Genomic DNA, 16,365 nt, shown 5'->3' with positions numbered 1-16,365 from the left:
GCATTTCAAGGAACGCACAGGCAAGCTTCAGAACCACCTGAGTGGTTTATTTCTTATTCCAAATATGTGGAGGATTTTCGATCAATTGAAGTGTATAATACATCTCAAGACATCTACTATAACGACATGCTACAAAATAATATCACAGACCCAAAACTCATCTCGTGAAAGAGAAAAGGAAACAGAAAAGTCGATTTTCCTCATCACATGGAGAGGCTCGTAACGAGATCACTTCAATTCAGCTCTCTTCAGGCACTCCGCTCAGTTCTTGACGAAAGTGCTCAGCACATCGAAGTAGTCGGGGAAGGTCTTGCGGGTGCACCCGGGGTCTCGGATTGTGACGGGCACGTCGGCGCATGCGGCGAGGGAGAAGGCCATGGCCATCCTGTGGTCGTCGTACGTGTCGATCGCCGTCACGTTCAGCTTCTCCGGTGGTGTGATGATGCAGTAGTCCGGCCCTTCCTCAACTGATGCTCCCAGCTAGCAAAACGTAAACGCAGGCCAACAAATGAAGGTGAAACACCCGCAGAAAAGCATAGGAGGCTAAACTATGACAAGAGAACTGGAGACTTCTATGGTATTTACCTTTGTTAGCTCAGTCCGAATCGCAACCATCCTCTCGGTCTCCTTTACTCTCCAGGAAGCCACTGTCCAAAGGGGAAAAAAAGAGAATAAGCAGTGTAATCGAAGCCATTTGAAAAAAAGAAGTAAAAACTATCAACAGCACTACAGTTCATAGCAAGACAAGTCCAGGCTACAGTAAGTGCAGTCAGAACAAACCTATCCCAACCAAATGTACTTCTTGAGTTCTTTCTGTAAAAAAATCCTGGTTGTTTGTCTAATCCTCTCCTAAGTTCTATGAAGTTATTAAGTCATTGTTATGAGTAGAACAGGCATTGTAGAGCTGAGAATGGTTTACCATCTCTGATAGCAGTTGGGCCATCAGCAAAGAGGGCAACCACAGCAAGAGTCATGGCGACATCAGGCATTTTGTTCATGTTGACATCAATAGCTTTTAGGTGTTTCCTCCCAGATGGTTCACGTGGTGGACCGGTAACAGTTACACTAGTGTCAGTCCATGTAACCTTCGCTCCCATCATCTCGAGTACCTCAGCAAATTTCACATCACCCTACGATATTGAGCATATTAGTCAGGGAATATGACAGCATTAGGAGAACATTTAGAACTGTTTAGTTTGGGAAATTCAGCTAGATTATGTGGATATCCACTCATTAAAGCATGTCTGTTTGACATTGGCATATGCCTAACAAAAAATAAATAAATGGTTAGCATTATAGCAAAGTTCTACCTGCAAACTGATGGTGCCACAACCTTCAACAGTCACAGTCCCTCCAGTGATTGCAGCACCAGCCAAGAAATAGCTCGCACTTGAGGCATCACCTTCAACGTAGGCATTTTTTGGGGACCTGTTAATTCCAAAACAAAAGCAGGTTTAGTTTAGAGACCACCAACGAACGTCTCATGAAGTTTGAATAAGACTAGGAGAAGTATGTTGGGTAAAAACATGGATGAATATCCTAATAGGCCATACAGGAGAAGGTTCATAACATAAAAGGGGTACAAAGAAAACAATCAAGTATCTTTTCCTTAAAAAAAATGCCACTTCTTGTGCTATCATGTCTATGCACCTGTCAATACACCTGAGCGGTGTGTCGTAATTAGATGGGCTGACCACCTAGGCGTTTCTTAGCTAGTTCAGTTTGCTTTGAGGACTCCAATAGTTTGGTCATTTCCAGCAGATTAAAATAGTTTATAGAGTCAATACTCAATAGGCTTTTCTGCAATGATTTCCGTCTCCAGTTTATCTATTCAAAGATCAATGCATCTATGATTGGTTGGGCAAACTGAAAATAGAATCTTACTTGTATTTTTGACCTCCCTTGATGTAGAATCTGTCCCAGTCATCAGAATGCTCTGCTTTCACGCCAAAACGCTCCATCAATCTCAATGTCATTTCAACATAAGGAATGGAGATTAGTTTATCAATGATTTCAATCTCCACATCCCCAAGAGCTAAAGGAGCAGCCATCAGCAAGGCGCTCAAGTACTGACTGCTGATGGATCCAGAGAGCTTAACCTGTAGAACATAACACATTTTAAAGAGCTAATTCAAAATATCCCAAACAATGTTAGACCAGAAAGGAAGCAATAACCCAAAAGACCGGGAAAATAAGTTGCTAAACACATCCCAAGTTACTTAATTGAGCTTAACGGAAATATGGCTTGCTAGTTAGGGGTGACTATTCAAGTTAATTTGTGGTGTAAAGTTAAATAACATTGTTTTATGATTCCTAAAAATGCAAAAACTTAACAAAAAGGTTCATCCATTTATAGAAGAACATAGCATGTGGGTTTTAGTAACTAACCTTGCCACCAGGTAGCCCTCCAATTCCCTTGACACGAACAGGTGGGCATTCAGTGCCAAGGAAACAATCAACATCTGCACCAAGCTGTTTCAATCCGACAACCAAGTCGCCAATGGGTCTCTCCCTCATTCTTGGTACTCCATCAAGCACATAACTGAAGTTCAAAAAAAGATACACCATAATTCACTAGACATACCCATGGATTTCCTACTTACTTCCAAAATCATTAAAAAAACATACGTTGCATTTCCACCAGCAGCAGTCACAGCTGCTGTCAATGGCCGCATTGCAGTTCCAGCATTCCCCAAGAAGAGCTGTACTTCCTCTTTTGCGTCCTTCTCAACTGGGAACTTGCCACCACAGCCAACAACTACAGCTCTTTTGGCAGATTTGTCTGCTTCCACAGAGAGCCCGAGGGCTTTCAAGGCCTCGAGCATGTAGTGGACATCCTCACTGTTCAATAGGTTATCCACAACTGTTGTCCCCTGACCAAAGGTAAAAGGCAAACATGCATCCATTTATTATCCTTATTAAAGCTAAGAATGCATGATTCAGTAGAATTCCCCAAACGAATGCAAACTGAATAAACACCGAACATCCTACACATAGGACCTACAAAGCTGGCGAAGCAGCAATACCACAACTATAAACAAGTCAAGATTTTTCACCTAAAAAGTTGGCTTTTACGATCAGGTTTGTTAACAACAATGTAAATGAGCCTGAATAATGTAACATTTTAGCGGAACCTTCACTACGATCATAGTAGTAACAGCATAACATAAACCTTTCAGGGTTGATTTCTTTGACCCAAGTTTCACAACAGAGCTGACCAGACACCAAGATAGAGCATGACATCCAAAATTTAGTAGCCCGATATACAAGATCCCCTGGCTACACCTTGTTTTACCACATCCATTGCCTAACCAGAATACAAGCTGATGGAGGGATCAGCTACAATACTAAACGAACTACCGAGCTCCATGTTATCGTTACATGGATCCACAAAATATCCTAGGATTTCAGCAACATTTCAACAGCGAGTCGAGCCACCACCTAACCCCCCCGTAAAATCTCGTCTCCACACCCAATTCCAATTCACCCGACAGGAGGGGGATAATTACTCGGCCTCACCTCGGCCAGGGCGGAGAGCAGGAGGATACGGTTGGAGAGCGATTTGGAGCCGGGCAGCTTCACGGTGCCGGAGATCTCCCGGATAGGCTGCAGCACCACCTCCTCCGCGCCCGCCTTCGCCGGGGCCGCCGCCGCCGCCGCGACCACCACCGCCGCGCCTCGCCCGCGCCCCCGCAGCCGCAGCCCCACGCCGGCCGCGCTGGGGCGGGTGGATGGCCGCGCCGACGTCCGGGGGTGGCGCGAGAAGGCAGGGCCGAGGGCGGCTGGGTCCAGGGACACAGCCGCCTTCGAGGCCATGGCCGCCGCGCCCGCCATTGCCGATGCCGACGTGGTTGGGGGGGGGGGGGGGGGGGTTGGTAGGAGTGCGTGGGGCGTCGGGGCTGGGGCTGCTTGGTTGGTTGCGGTTGGTGGCGTGGACGGGGAGAAGGGAGGAGGAAGAAATAGAGGCGAGTGTGCGCCGCTGCCACCAACCCCTGCGACGCGACTCGTGCAGTCGTGTGGGCCGGTAACGGGTTGCGGATCCAGGAGAGTTGGTGGACGAATTTGTTTTATTTATATCTTTTTTATTTTCAAAATTAATAGAAATATGCGGCTATTTTCAAAAATAATCAAAATAGGCGTTGAGAAATATAGAAGGTCCGCTGAACGGGCGATCCATTATGTGGCAGGCTGGCAGCAACGTATAAGGTGCACGGATACTTCTCGCCCACCAAGGGAGAGAAATATTTATCTCTCACTAATAGTGAGAATGGTGTTTTTATAAAAAAATTCATTTACCACCCCCATATAGCAAAATTTATATAAGACAAGATTGGTGGTATATAGTGGCAGTCAATGGTGAACTCAAAAAAAAAAAAAATGATCGGTGTCTCAAACTAAACTGTTAGAGATCTACATATCCTACTTGTTAGACTAAAAGTGTTACATGGGTTGTTACATGTAATAGATCACTGAAAAATAAAAATTTAATCGGTGCATTGGGCATCCTATATTGATAAAGTGGATCCGCCCTGGTGGCAATGTACTACTCTATCTACAAGTAGTCATACATTCTTGATGATGCGGGAGAGTATGTCGTCTCTGAAGTTAAACATAGAATCAAATTTTAATGACGTGATATGAATATGTTGTGAAGAACTGTTTAAATAATATTATAATTAATCATTAGGTCGATCATTTACATAATCATAATTACAATGATTAACCAGAATACCATTCTGTTAGTCTCGGCATGTGTTTTATGTCTAAGATCAAAACGCGCGTCTTTCCAACATATATCATCACGACAAAGCTTAATAAAGAGCAAGTAATTAACATTATATTGCAAGTTCTTAAGTGTTAACAATTTACAACATTTTGCAACGAAAGAGAGCTAGGAGGATAATAAAATAGATCAACTCCTAGAAAATAAAAGAAACTATGCAGCGAAAGACAAAAGCTATGAACAATAAAAGATAAGTGGAGCTATATGCCCTTAGGCTCCACCCCAAAATAACGCCACCCAAATAGTTACCTACTCATACCCACTACCAATGTCAGCGGACGTGAAGTAGCCAAACACTAGCTCATCCTCACTAGTAGCACTTGAAAGAGCAGCGTGAGTACGAAGTTACTCGCATGACTTAATTCATAATTGGCACATATAAATAACCCGACTATAAGGAGAATGCATTTGATTAATTAGCAAAGAGTCAGTCACAAGATTAAGTAAATTCATATGCAAAAGTCATTTGACACAATGTGTGAGCATCTAAGTTAACCACATGTATCTTTCTATCCTATATTCATTAACACGAACCTGTATGTGACTGGAACATAATAATTAGTCAAATGCCATCACCTACTAAATCCCAACATACCATTCATCCCACACTCGTGACTCTACGACCGATGCGAATGGACAGAAGCATGCTCATGACCGAGAGTATGGCAATTTAAATTGATCTTACACCCTATAGGGGTACAACTTTACCCACACGAATTAGGTCCATCCTCTTAGCCCCCGAGACAATATTTTCTCATACCCAGAACTACCCACTTGCATATACCCTTATGGCAACGGGGCTACCGCGAGCGTGTTCCGGACACCTTCGACTCTCTACCACCTTACTTCTCCTCATTCTTTTTTCTTACTCATCGAAAGGCCGCACGACAAGCTTCAGCGTGACGTATGGTACTCAACTCATTTGTCCATTATCTGAATATGTAGTTATAGGCAACAGCACCAACGAACGGTACTTAACCGATGAAAGTGACCTATGACACTTGGATTCCTCTTCCGACCTACCTCTAGCACCGCCCCTCATCCTCACACCCAAACATCCCAACATCATTGTCATTTCCTTTGTGAACAAGTAAGTAAGTCCTAAACTTGCAAACGGGGATTAAATCACCGCTCAACTTCTACCAAAAATTTATGCATTTCTAAGCATTTCAAACAACTCTTACGTTAGACAACAACAATATTATCAAGGCTATAAAAATACAGATTATCAACAATACAAGGAAGAGATAATGCATCAATATAGGTTCTACTCATACAAATCCTACATCGACTCAATAACATTCATAATATACATAAAGCATAATTTATCATATTAGACACATATGATCCAAAGTAGTTGGTTAAGTATGCTTAGATGCTTGCCTTGCTACTCCGGTGCCTGACTGATACTGCCTACGCAGCACTCGCAAAACTCTGGGAGTTTGATGCCACCTTCGATAATACCCGCGTCACGCTTCGATCCTTCTTTCTCTAAGGAAGAACGTATGTAATATGATGCAAGATGTATGCTACAAGATACAAAACAACAAGCTAAAAGTGCAAGACATGAGAAAGAATAACAAATTCTACGATCTCAACAACTTCGAAATTGATGACAAAATCTGAAAGTTTCAGGTTGAATTCGGAACCTCTGGGTTCCGAAACTTCTGGGCTGGCCTCCGAGTAGGGGTCCTCAGTTAGCAATTTTTGAAATAGCTTGAAAGTTTTGGGCCAATTTTGGAACTTTTGGGTTGGGTTGGAATGTCCGGGTCTTGACCCGATTGGGGGTGATCGGCTAATTCTAAATCGAATTAACCTAGGGTTCCGAGCGAGGGTGCTCGGTTAAAAATATCTCGATTAACAGGGAACCTCCAGGTTCTGGCCAAAATGAGTCCAAATTGATTTTTCTCAGTCGATTCAACTCATATGTTAAATCTACCCCGCATAAGTCTGCATATGCACTATACAAAAGGGTTCTAGATCCTAAATCCTCACGACCTGAGAATGATTCAATGGGGATTTCTCAGGGTAACCCGGAACATCCGGGTTGCTACAAAGAGCATTTTTCACAGGGAAACTTTGGTCGATTCGATTGCACGTCTCACCAATTCAAAGGTACAAGGGCTTTGCATTAACTCATGGGTTCTAGACTTCATCTACCAACACAACCACACATTCCCCGACTTAAACTCATCCAAAATCCTCTAATCGACTCCAAAGCTCAAGAACTCAAGACGCGTTGCAACTTCACAACCGAAGCTACGAAATCAAAATCTATCCAACCAAAATGCACATTCTCACCATTGATGCCTAGGGGACTTACCCAAGGTTCTTTACCGAGGTTGGTGAACGTCGGTTGAAGGAGGAAATGGCGGAAAAGCTTGAGGAAGAGGAAGAAGGCTGGTGCTCCTCGTTCTTCAACCAAGAACACCAAAACGAGTCAAGAACGGCTCGAATATTTTGGGAACGCGCAAATGAATTGGATGGATGGGAAGCTTAGGAGCTAGTGATCGTGTGGGTACTTTGCTTCTTAAGGAAGGAATTCGAGGAGAAAGAGAGAGAACTAGAGAGGGAGCGAGAGCTTCTTGCTCTTGGCCGGTTGGGAGGAGTGGGAGCACGGGAGAGAGTGGGTGGGGCTGCTGTCTCATTGAGAGATAGGGTGGTTGGCTCATCCATGTGGGTCCTATTTACTAGAGAGACAAGATATTTTTAACGTAATTTTCATTCTCTCTCCTGAATTTCTTGCTCTCACCATATTAACTCAAAACGAGATACTTTAGTGGTCCAAACTAGGATAATCAAAAATTAAATATGATGCATGATTATGCTTAATTACGTGATTACGGGGTCTGAACGTGACATATGTTATCCTTAAAAACTCTACATTTGGATAGCATGGTAGTCCTGCTATGAAAACTTCATTGGATCCATCATATTAAGCCAATTGTGAGACATTCATAATGTCTATATTTTTATTAGATGAATCACATTGATCATCGCAACCAGGCTTCTCACCCTCCCAATGAGCTAGAAATCACTCACACAATGGATTGCCCTCTGAGAGGAAGATTTTTCTAAATCCCGCACTCTCAGCGAACGATCCATTTGCTGAGCCCACCAGAGCGCGGCTCACATGGATCGCTCTCTTAGTGGGCGATCCATTTCTTGGCCTCGGTGCTAATCATGCAGGCTACAATGGCATGCTAGGTGGACTATCATCGCCCTCTGATTAGGTGAGAATATGGATTGCCATCACAAAGGGCAAGACCGATCGTTCACCCACTGGCGAAACAAACAATGCGCTAAGAGTGCCTTCGCTGTCAGGCCTATTGTTGTTGCTGCACCCGGTATCAAGCAAACTACTCTGGCTAGCTAGAGCAAAGCAAGGGAAGGCACCGATGCCTGTTCATGACAAGTGGCGTGCAACGAATTCTGTGAGAATTAGGATATTTTTGTTTTTTATTGTGATTCTAACAATCCAGATTTTAATTCTCACAATTTATAATCTGGATTGTTAGAACCTAGATCGTATAATATAAAACAAACAACACCATATTATTAGAATCTCTCCCCTCTCTCCGCTTATAATTCTCACAATTTATAATCTGGATTTTAATTCTCACTGTGAAATTTAGTGTTCAATTTCAACCATGAGACTTACTTTTCGATCGCTGTTCTGCTGAAACTCCGGTCTCTCCGCTTATTTCTCCGGAAACTCCGGACTCTCCGTTTATTTCTCCGAACTCTCCGGATTTTCTAGTTTGATTCAGAGTTTTCGCTACTTGTTTGTTTTGCTCTTTGTTATGATTCTTTTGTAAAGTGCGTTGGTAATTGAATATGAGAAGATCATCAATTTTATAAGAGATTTATAAATCACCTATTTACCATTTCCAGTCGTCACTCCCGATTCTACGTGATCTGAACACATCCATCCATCAGTCATCACGTTAACAAGGTCAGCAGAACAGAAAGCGCCAACTGAAACAAAGGAAGCCGCCGTTGCTACTTGCAGTTCACTCACGTCTCCGGCCTCCGGCATCTAAGCGCTGCTGGCCTAATGGTCTTTCCAGGCAAGAAAAGCGGCCGGTGGGCGACGGCGAGACCTCTTCTCCTTTGGGGCCTCGAAAGGTTGGGTTGGGTTGCATCGAGAGTCAAACGAAGCTTCAGAGAAGCAACAAGCGTGCTGCTCTTGGTCTCTTGACTGCCGCAGCAGCCAGGGAGCTGATGCATGCATGCATGCATAGTGGCTGATGGCATCTTAACCCCAAAAATAATAATAACAATGCATTGATCGATCCTACTGCTGTTCTCGGCGGAAATAGAGCAGATCTTGTTTGCCCCTTGTTTTGTCAAACCGAGATTAAAAAGAAAGGAAACAGGGTTTTTCTGATGAGCAACATATCGCGGCTGGCATACCAAATTACCAACACTTGGTGGCGATGGATAACAGGTGTGCCGGAGACGACGAACAGGGAGGGGTCTCATCGCGGCGGAGGGCAGCGACGACGGCGAGATGAGTGGTTCTGGTGAAAGTCTGAAGAATCATGCGTGCATGAAGATGCTGTTACAAAACAGCAAAGGATATCCCTTCCTACAGGTAGATTCCATGTATTTTCTGTTCTGTTTTGTTATTATTCATGTGTGGCTAGGTTCCACCGTTTCCTCTCGCGGATCATGCGATCGGATGAAAGAAAGTAAAAGTTTTAAAATACCAGCTGCTAAAGATGTTTTTGACTGCCATTTTTCATGGAACACATCACCATCAACGTCGGAATGACACAGAAAACAATTGTGACGGCGATGACCTTAACATGCATAAAGAGCCAACATTTCCATTTTTTCAGAAAGGAGCGTCTATAGGGCACCCAAGTGTTTCTCGACTTTTTTAGCTGTTGAATCACATCTAATAACCCACCTGTTTATTTCTCCTTCTAACAGGATCTTTTTTTTCATGCTCGTAGCTCTTCATCTTTCAAAGTCGGCATGCCACTCGATGAGCTCGTGCCCCACCTATATTGCCACTACCTTCTTCCTCAACCCCAGTAAGCTTCTCCTCCGTGACCTTGCCCCGCCCTCCTTACTCATCTCCGATAGCTCCCCACCACTGTCTTCTGTTGCCACTCTAACCCATCGAGATGAAATGCCCCATAACTTGGCATCGTCTAACCTACGGTCATCCACCTCCTACCACTGGTGGTGTCTCGCCACGCACCTCACCGCCTTACCTTGTTTTTTCTGCAACCACCGCTAGGTCGTCCTGTCGCTGCGACCTCCCTCGGTCTGAGGATTAGAGAGAAACTCGTCAGAGCCAAAAATCCCTAACCTCGAACCTAAATCCTTGTTGTAGATCTATGTCAGAGGTGGGGAAGAAGAAATAGAGAAGAAAATATAGTGGAGGATCAAATGTTCCAACACTCAGTGAGGTTTAGGATTGCCCTTCAGAAAAGATATGACCCATTACAAATTTCTAAAGGCTCACCAGACCAATAGCAAAAATGTGCGGAAAAAATCTTTAATAATATCCAGTCGTTTCCTACCCTCTTCCAACGGTCGGGATCTGTCATCTGAGCTGATCAACGGCCGCCGACGGTCCCCTCATCCACCAACCCACCTCACCACAAATATTCCTTCTACACCCGGTCCATGGACGCAAACCTGACGAAAGCCACACGATCTTGATTCTGTTAAGATTCAGTAGTTTATTCCAAAAACAAGTTTTCTATAATCTGTGTATTCTATGGTAATACTACACAAATAGTTGGATTTATTTCTTTTTCGCTCTTGAAATTAAAAAAACAATAAACTATGTAAAAAAAACTGTCAACGTTGTGAGACCAAGTAAATAGCAGCACTTCATGGCATTCTTGAATTATGTAACAAAATGATGAAAACAAGATTATGCTTATTTGAACAGTAGTACCGGAAGTTGATGCCGAGAGCAAAAGAGACACTAGAGGCAAAGGCATTGATTTGTAAGCTTATGACATCTATGACGAGCATCTAATTATTTCGAAGACGAACTTCTGTATATCTCCACTTTTGTCAGTCTATTTAACCTAGTTTTATCTTTCTGGCTAAAATTAGTTAGCTGATGTTCATCACTGTGCTTGTTTTGGTGCTATATTATCCTCGCGTAAATTGGGACTTGATTTATAGATGATACCCTCGGTCGCTCCATTACATTTTTGTTTCCAATATTCGCAAGAACCTGGCCAAGGTTCTGGTTTTATAACCATGCACAATTTTTTTTACGAAGAATTGATTAACCACACTTAACAATTCAGCATTTAGGCTATCTAAAAAACAATTTAGCATTTAAAGATTAAGGACATGTTTGGTTCATGCTAATGGTGCCACGTCTAATCTTAATCAAGTGTGACTAATAAATTCTTAGTCACATGTGTGATAAAATTAATGTAAAAACTGAGTGTATGATGTATGGACCAGAAAACTAACAAAATATAGCTTATTCTAGTTGTGACTGTCAACAAACAGTTTGTAAAATTCCATAACTTAACTAAGTTTAACCTTAACAAGATTAATCACAAACCAAACGTACCATAAAACACTACCAACCTTAGCAGCCAATGACGGCTTAAGACTGGTGCTTCCTACTCATCACGGTCCATGGACCATGTCCACAAAGAACTTCCGTAGCTGCCCCAGCTGCTGCTACCTTCTTGTCGCCGTCGAGTCCCCCACACCAAAACGCACACCGGAGTTTATACATAACCCCTCCCATCTCCGCTTCCCCTCCTCGCCATCTCCGCCTCTTCCCGCACCCACACACACCACCACCATGGCCGCGCACTCCGTCGCCGCCGCGCACGCCACCATCGCCGCGCGCGCGGGCTCCGCGCCCGGCGGCGCTGGCGCGGCCGCCCCCGCGGAGCGCCTCGGGTTCCGCCGCCTCAGCTCGCTCGCCGGCCACGGCCTGCGCTCCCCGCTCCCGGCCCGCCGCGCGCCCGCGGCGACCTCCTCATCGCGCCGCCGCCAGAGCATCGTGCGCGCCGCCGCCGTCGAGACGCTCGAGGGTAAGGCCGCCACTGGCGAGCTGCTCGAGAAGTCGGTCAACACGATCCGGTTCCTGGCCATCGACGCCGTCGAGAAGGCCAACTGCGGCCACCCGGGGCTCCCCATGGGGTGCGCGCCCATGGGCCACATCCTCTACGACGAGGTCATGCGCTACAACCCCAAGAACCCCTACTGGTTCAACCGCGACCGCTTCGTCCTCTCCGCCGGCCACGGGTGCATGCTCCAGTACGCCCTGCTCCACCTCGCCGGATACGACAGCGTCAAGGTAAGGCGGCCCCCTCACTTCTCGCTTATTTGATGTGTTTGCATCTGTTTCTTGCGTGTGGAATTCGCCGCCGGTTAGTTGGAGCAGCGAAATCGGGAGTAGGTTCGTGTGTAAAGTTTGGATCTTGTTAGGTAAAACAGTAGAAAGGTTGGATCTTGACTGCTATTTTTTGCTGGCGGCTTTGTTTGTTTCCTAGAAAAGCCTTTGCCTTCATCCAGTTGTCAGAGACTCAGAGATCTGTCAGTTGAATTTATACTTCCTAGGAAGATTACACTCATCACTCATGTTTTGTTGAGCAAAGTGTTAGTGTAAAACCTGGACTGAGATGCTAGTTGTTTAATGGATCATTTACATTACCTCTTATGCGGTTGAACTTGTTGTAACTATGGGCTGTATGCTGCTGCAGGAGGAGGACTTGAAGGAATTCAGGCAATGGGGAAGCAGCACTCCGGGCCACCCTGAGAACTTTGAGACTCCGGGAGTTGAAGTGACCACCGGTCTGTTCACCTCTTTTGAGCTCACACTTACTGTAACTTGCCCTGATGTAATATGAAGCTGAAAGTTTCGGTTTCGATTCGGTTGTTCTGCAGGACCTCTTGGTCAGGGGATCGCCAATGCAGTTGGGTTGGCACTCGCTGAGAAGCACCTGGCCGCCCGCTTCAACAAGGCCGACAATGAGATCGTCGATCACTACACGTAATAGTTTAATTGTGAATACACCACTATCCTTTCAGATTGCGTGGTGCAATTTTGGTAACATGATTCATGAATTTTGTATAGGTATTGTATTCTGGGAGATGGTTGCCAAATGGAGGGTATCGCCAATGAAGCTTGTTCACTGGCTGGACACTGGGGCCTTGGCAAGCTGATTGCTTTCTACGATGACAACCACATTTCCATTGATGGAGATACAGAGATTGCATTCACAGAGGACGTGAGCACCCGTTTTGAGGCTCTCGGATGGCACACGATCTGGGTTAAGAATGGGAACAACGGCTATGATGACATCCGTGCAGCCATTAAGGAAGCAAAGGCAGTAACCGACAAGCCTACATTAATCAAGGTTAGTTTCTTTGGTATCTGCACATTTTAATGTTGTATTTGCTGTAGGTTTCATCATATTTAGCCAAGATGTACTCTGTTTAGGTGACTACCACAATCGGTTTTGGATCTCCCAACAAGGCAAACTCATACAGTGTGCACGGAAGTGCATTGGGCACCAAAGAGGTCGAAGCAACCAGGCAGAACCTTGGATGGCCCCATGAGCCATTCTTTGTTCCTGAGGATGTCAAGAGGTTTGTCTACTGTTTGATCTAGTTATCTGAATGAGATTATGAAAATGCATAGCACTCACATTATGGTTTCTTTGCATGGACTATTGCAGCCACTGGAGCCGTCATGTGCCCCAAGGTGCTGCGCTTGAGGCTGATTGGGATGCTAAGTTTGCAGAGTATGAGAAGAAGTACCCCGAGGATGCAGCAACCTTGAAAAGTATCATTACAGGGGAGTTGCCCGCCGGCTGGGTTGATGCTCTTCCTGTAAGTGTACATATTTACTTGCAATATTAGAGCTGATATGTGTATGATGCGACTCTAATGGTAGATGCTTGATTTTTTCAGAAATACACTCCAGAGAGCCCAGCAGATGCCACCAGGAACCTCTCCCAGCAGTGCTTGAACGCACTTGCTAAAGTTGTGCCCGGTCTTCTTGGAGGCAGTGCTGATCTTGCGTCCTCCAACATGACATTGCTTAAGATGTTTGGCGACTTCCAGAAGGATACACCTGAGGAGCGCAATGTCCGGTTTGGAGTCAGGGAGCATGGAATGGGTGGCATTTGCAACGGCATTACTCTGCACAGCCCAGGGTTCGTTCCATACTGTGCTACTTTCTTTGTTTTCACCGATTACATGAGAGGTGCCATGAGGATCTCAGCTTTGTCTGAAGCCGGAGTTATCTATGTTATGACCCATGACTCTATTGGTCTCGGAGAAGATGGCCCGACCCATCAGCCCATTGAGCACTTGGTGAGTTTCCGTGCAATGCCCAATATATTGATGCTCCGTCCTGCTGATGGCAATGAGACTGCTGGGGCATACAAAGTTGCAGTCCTCAACAGGAAGAGGCCATCTATTCTTGCTCTCTCCAGGCAAAAGCTTCCCCAGCTGCCTGGTACCTCGATTGAGGGTGTTGAGAAGGGTGGGTATATCATCTCTGACAACTCAACCGGCAACAAGCCTGACCTCATTGTGCTGAGTACCGGTTCTGAACTGGAGATTGCTGCCAAGGCTGCCGATGAGTTGAGGAAGGAGGGGAAGACTGTCCGTGTTGTGTCATTTGTTTCCTGGGAACTTTTTGAGGAGCAGTCAGATGAATACAAGGAGAGCGTTCTCCCTGCGGCCGTTAGCGCAAGAATCAGCATTGAAGCAGGGTCTACCCTTGGATGGCAAAAGTACATCGGATCCAATGGCAAGGCCATTGGCATCGACAAATTCGGTGCAAGTGCTCCTGCTGGGAAGATCTACAAGGAGTACGGCATCACTGTGGAGAGCGTCATCGCCGCAGCCAAGAGCTTTTAAATTACAGTCTGAATTTTTGTCATCATTGATGCCAAGGAACACCATACCTCGAGGTCTTGTGCCCAAAAGCTTGGAATAATGGGGGGACATGATGCTTGCATTGGTGGGTGAGTGGTATATTAGGTCTGTAATAAACTATGCCATTTCCATTTACGTTGGTTTTATTTGATCACCCTCAGACGATTCATGGAGGTGATCAGGTGAGCCTGATTAAATTCGGTATTGGTTTTGGTAATTGGTGATGAACTGATGATGGTCTTGCAATGATGTTTCATTCTTTGTGAGATCGTCTTAAAGGGTTTATGCCACACTGTGCCCATAGTCCTTACTCTTCTTTTCTTTCTTCATTATATAGTTTCTAGTGCCTGTTATCATTGCAGTAAACATAGCGTTACCTGTGTGTTTTCTACCCTTTTCCTGATTTGTCTTGAATTCAATTCAAGTCTGATGGGAACCATTGCCGCCATTGTTAATGTCTTGATTTGCAGAACTGCCTCATTTGTGGCTTTTGTAAGTTCTAACGGCATCTGAATCTGAATGTTACGCTATTTCGAACAAGCAAGTGAACAGAATACCAATGCTGATGTTTCAGCACGGATGTCTCTGCTCTCTAGTTGCTTGGATGTAGCTTCACCCGAGACATGTGACAGCATGATGCAAGACGCTATCTCTCTTCACCTTTTATGTGGCCTGCATGCTCTTGCTGCTCGCTTGGGTTCATGTGAGCATGGACGGCCACTGCCACCCGGTACGGCTAAGATGAACTCCCTCCACGCTTGCCCGTCTTGTGATCTCTAAGGCCCCTGTTTTTCTATCCTCTGAAACTGGAGGCTGTGAGAAATGGTTGTGGCAAGCAAGATAGGCTATCCGCATTGTCGTCTTCTTTAAGGTGTTTGAGCCTCAGGTCGCTCTCTTCGCCTTTTATTTTTTCTTAGCGTTTGATGTGGCTGGTGGAGAGAGTGACGGATTGCCAGATGAGCGCCACGTTTTTGTGCGAGTTTGGAAGCATGGTGTTTCAAAAAAAAAAAGAAGAAAAAAACGGGGCAGTATGATTTGTAGGAATGGTGAAAGATGAGCATACAACTTAATACCTGAAAATCCTATCAAATCTTTCTGGCAAACCTAGTTCAATTCAACTAACACATGTGATTTGCTTGTTCATCATGCCTGTGCGTATGTAGGTTGATCCATGAAGGCTCTGCCATATCTGGGGAAAATAGAAGAAAATGCCGTTCCAACCTTTTTATTTTCCGGCTGTATCATATCATTCATAGTAGTAGGGAATTGGAGAATTCAAATTGGCAAAATCGAAATCGAACAAGAGCAAAGGATTGGAGAATTCAAATAAGAGACCAAATGAGTACCTTCGATTGCGTCAACTACGTTCCCTTGATGCAAGTCAGGAGCCGAACAAAGTAAAGGATGCGTCCGTGGTTAATTCCTGACACCTTCTACTCCTACACTATGAACCATCTAGTGTGTGTTTGGTTGGTGTCTAAAGATCATGACACTTTCATGTGGCATGCCACAATTTGTAAGGTGGACAAAATATTTATCATAACTATAGCAAGAATTGACAAAAAAATAAGTCACTGATAAATAGACCTTACTAGTAAAAAAGTTTGGCATGTCTGAACGTGTGACAGCTAACCAAATACTAGCTACAGTTGATTAAACTTATCTATCTAAGTTGTGATAAATTGTGA

The 16,365-nt window shown here is 44.7% G+C and overlaps 2 protein-coding genes across 2 annotated transcripts; one reads left to right on the top strand and one right to left on the bottom strand.

Moving 5' to 3' along the window:
* Positions 1-26: 26 nt before the first annotated feature.
* On the bottom strand, positions 27-4,001 carry LOC133926179 (3-phosphoshikimate 1-carboxyvinyltransferase 2-like). Its single transcript, XM_062371971.1, has 8 exons — positions 3,520-4,001; positions 2,629-2,873; positions 2,389-2,542; positions 1,885-2,099; positions 1,311-1,428; positions 920-1,130; positions 586-647; positions 27-480 (listed from the first exon to the last, which is right to left on the bottom strand). The coding sequence occupies exons 1-8, from the start codon at positions 3,832-3,834 to the stop codon at positions 262-264; spliced, it is 1,539 nt and encodes a 512-aa protein (XP_062227955.1). The 5' UTR covers positions 3,835-4,001; the 3' UTR covers positions 27-261.
* Positions 4,002-11,526: 7,525 nt separating this feature from the next.
* LOC133926178 (transketolase, chloroplastic-like) lies at positions 11,527-14,967 on the top strand. Its single transcript, XM_062371970.1, has 7 exons — positions 11,527-12,083; positions 12,490-12,580; positions 12,674-12,779; positions 12,864-13,146; positions 13,230-13,378; positions 13,468-13,621; positions 13,703-14,967. Exons 1-7 carry the CDS (start codon positions 11,583-11,585, stop codon positions 14,657-14,659), a joined length of 2,241 nt encoding a protein of 746 aa, XP_062227954.1. The 5' UTR covers positions 11,527-11,582; the 3' UTR covers positions 14,660-14,967.
* Positions 14,968-16,365: the final 1,398 nt, after the last annotated feature.

The sequence above is a fragment of the Phragmites australis genome, chromosome 8 (assembly GCF_958298935.1).
Source record: "Phragmites australis chromosome 8, lpPhrAust1.1, whole genome shotgun sequence".
Lineage (NCBI taxonomy): Eukaryota > Viridiplantae > Streptophyta > Magnoliopsida > Poales > Poaceae > Phragmites > Phragmites australis.
This window is presented reverse-complemented; position numbering and strand designations above follow the sequence as displayed.

Coding starts and splice junctions, on each gene's coding strand:
- LOC133926179 (XM_062371971.1), bottom strand. CDS start 3,834: ATGGCGGGCGCGGCGGCCATGGCCTCGAAGGCGGCTGTGTCCCTGGAC. Junction 1,429..1,884: donor AAGGGAGGTCAAAAATACAA/GTAAGATTCTAT, acceptor TGGAATTAACAG/GTCCCCAAAAAATGCCTACG. Junction 1,131..1,310: donor GTGGCACCATCAGTTTGCAG/GTAGAACTTTGC, acceptor TCAATATCGTAG/GGTGATGTGAAATTTGCTGA.
- LOC133926178 (XM_062371970.1), top strand. CDS start 11,583: ATGGCCGCGCACTCCGTCGCCGCCGCGCACGCCACCATCGCCGCGCGC. Junction 12,780..12,863: donor GAGATCGTCGATCACTACAC/GTAATAGTTTAA, acceptor AATTTTGTATAG/GTATTGTATTCTGGGAGATG. Junction 13,622..13,702: donor GCTGGGTTGATGCTCTTCCT/GTAAGTGTACAT, acceptor TGATTTTTTCAG/AAATACACTCCAGAGAGCCC.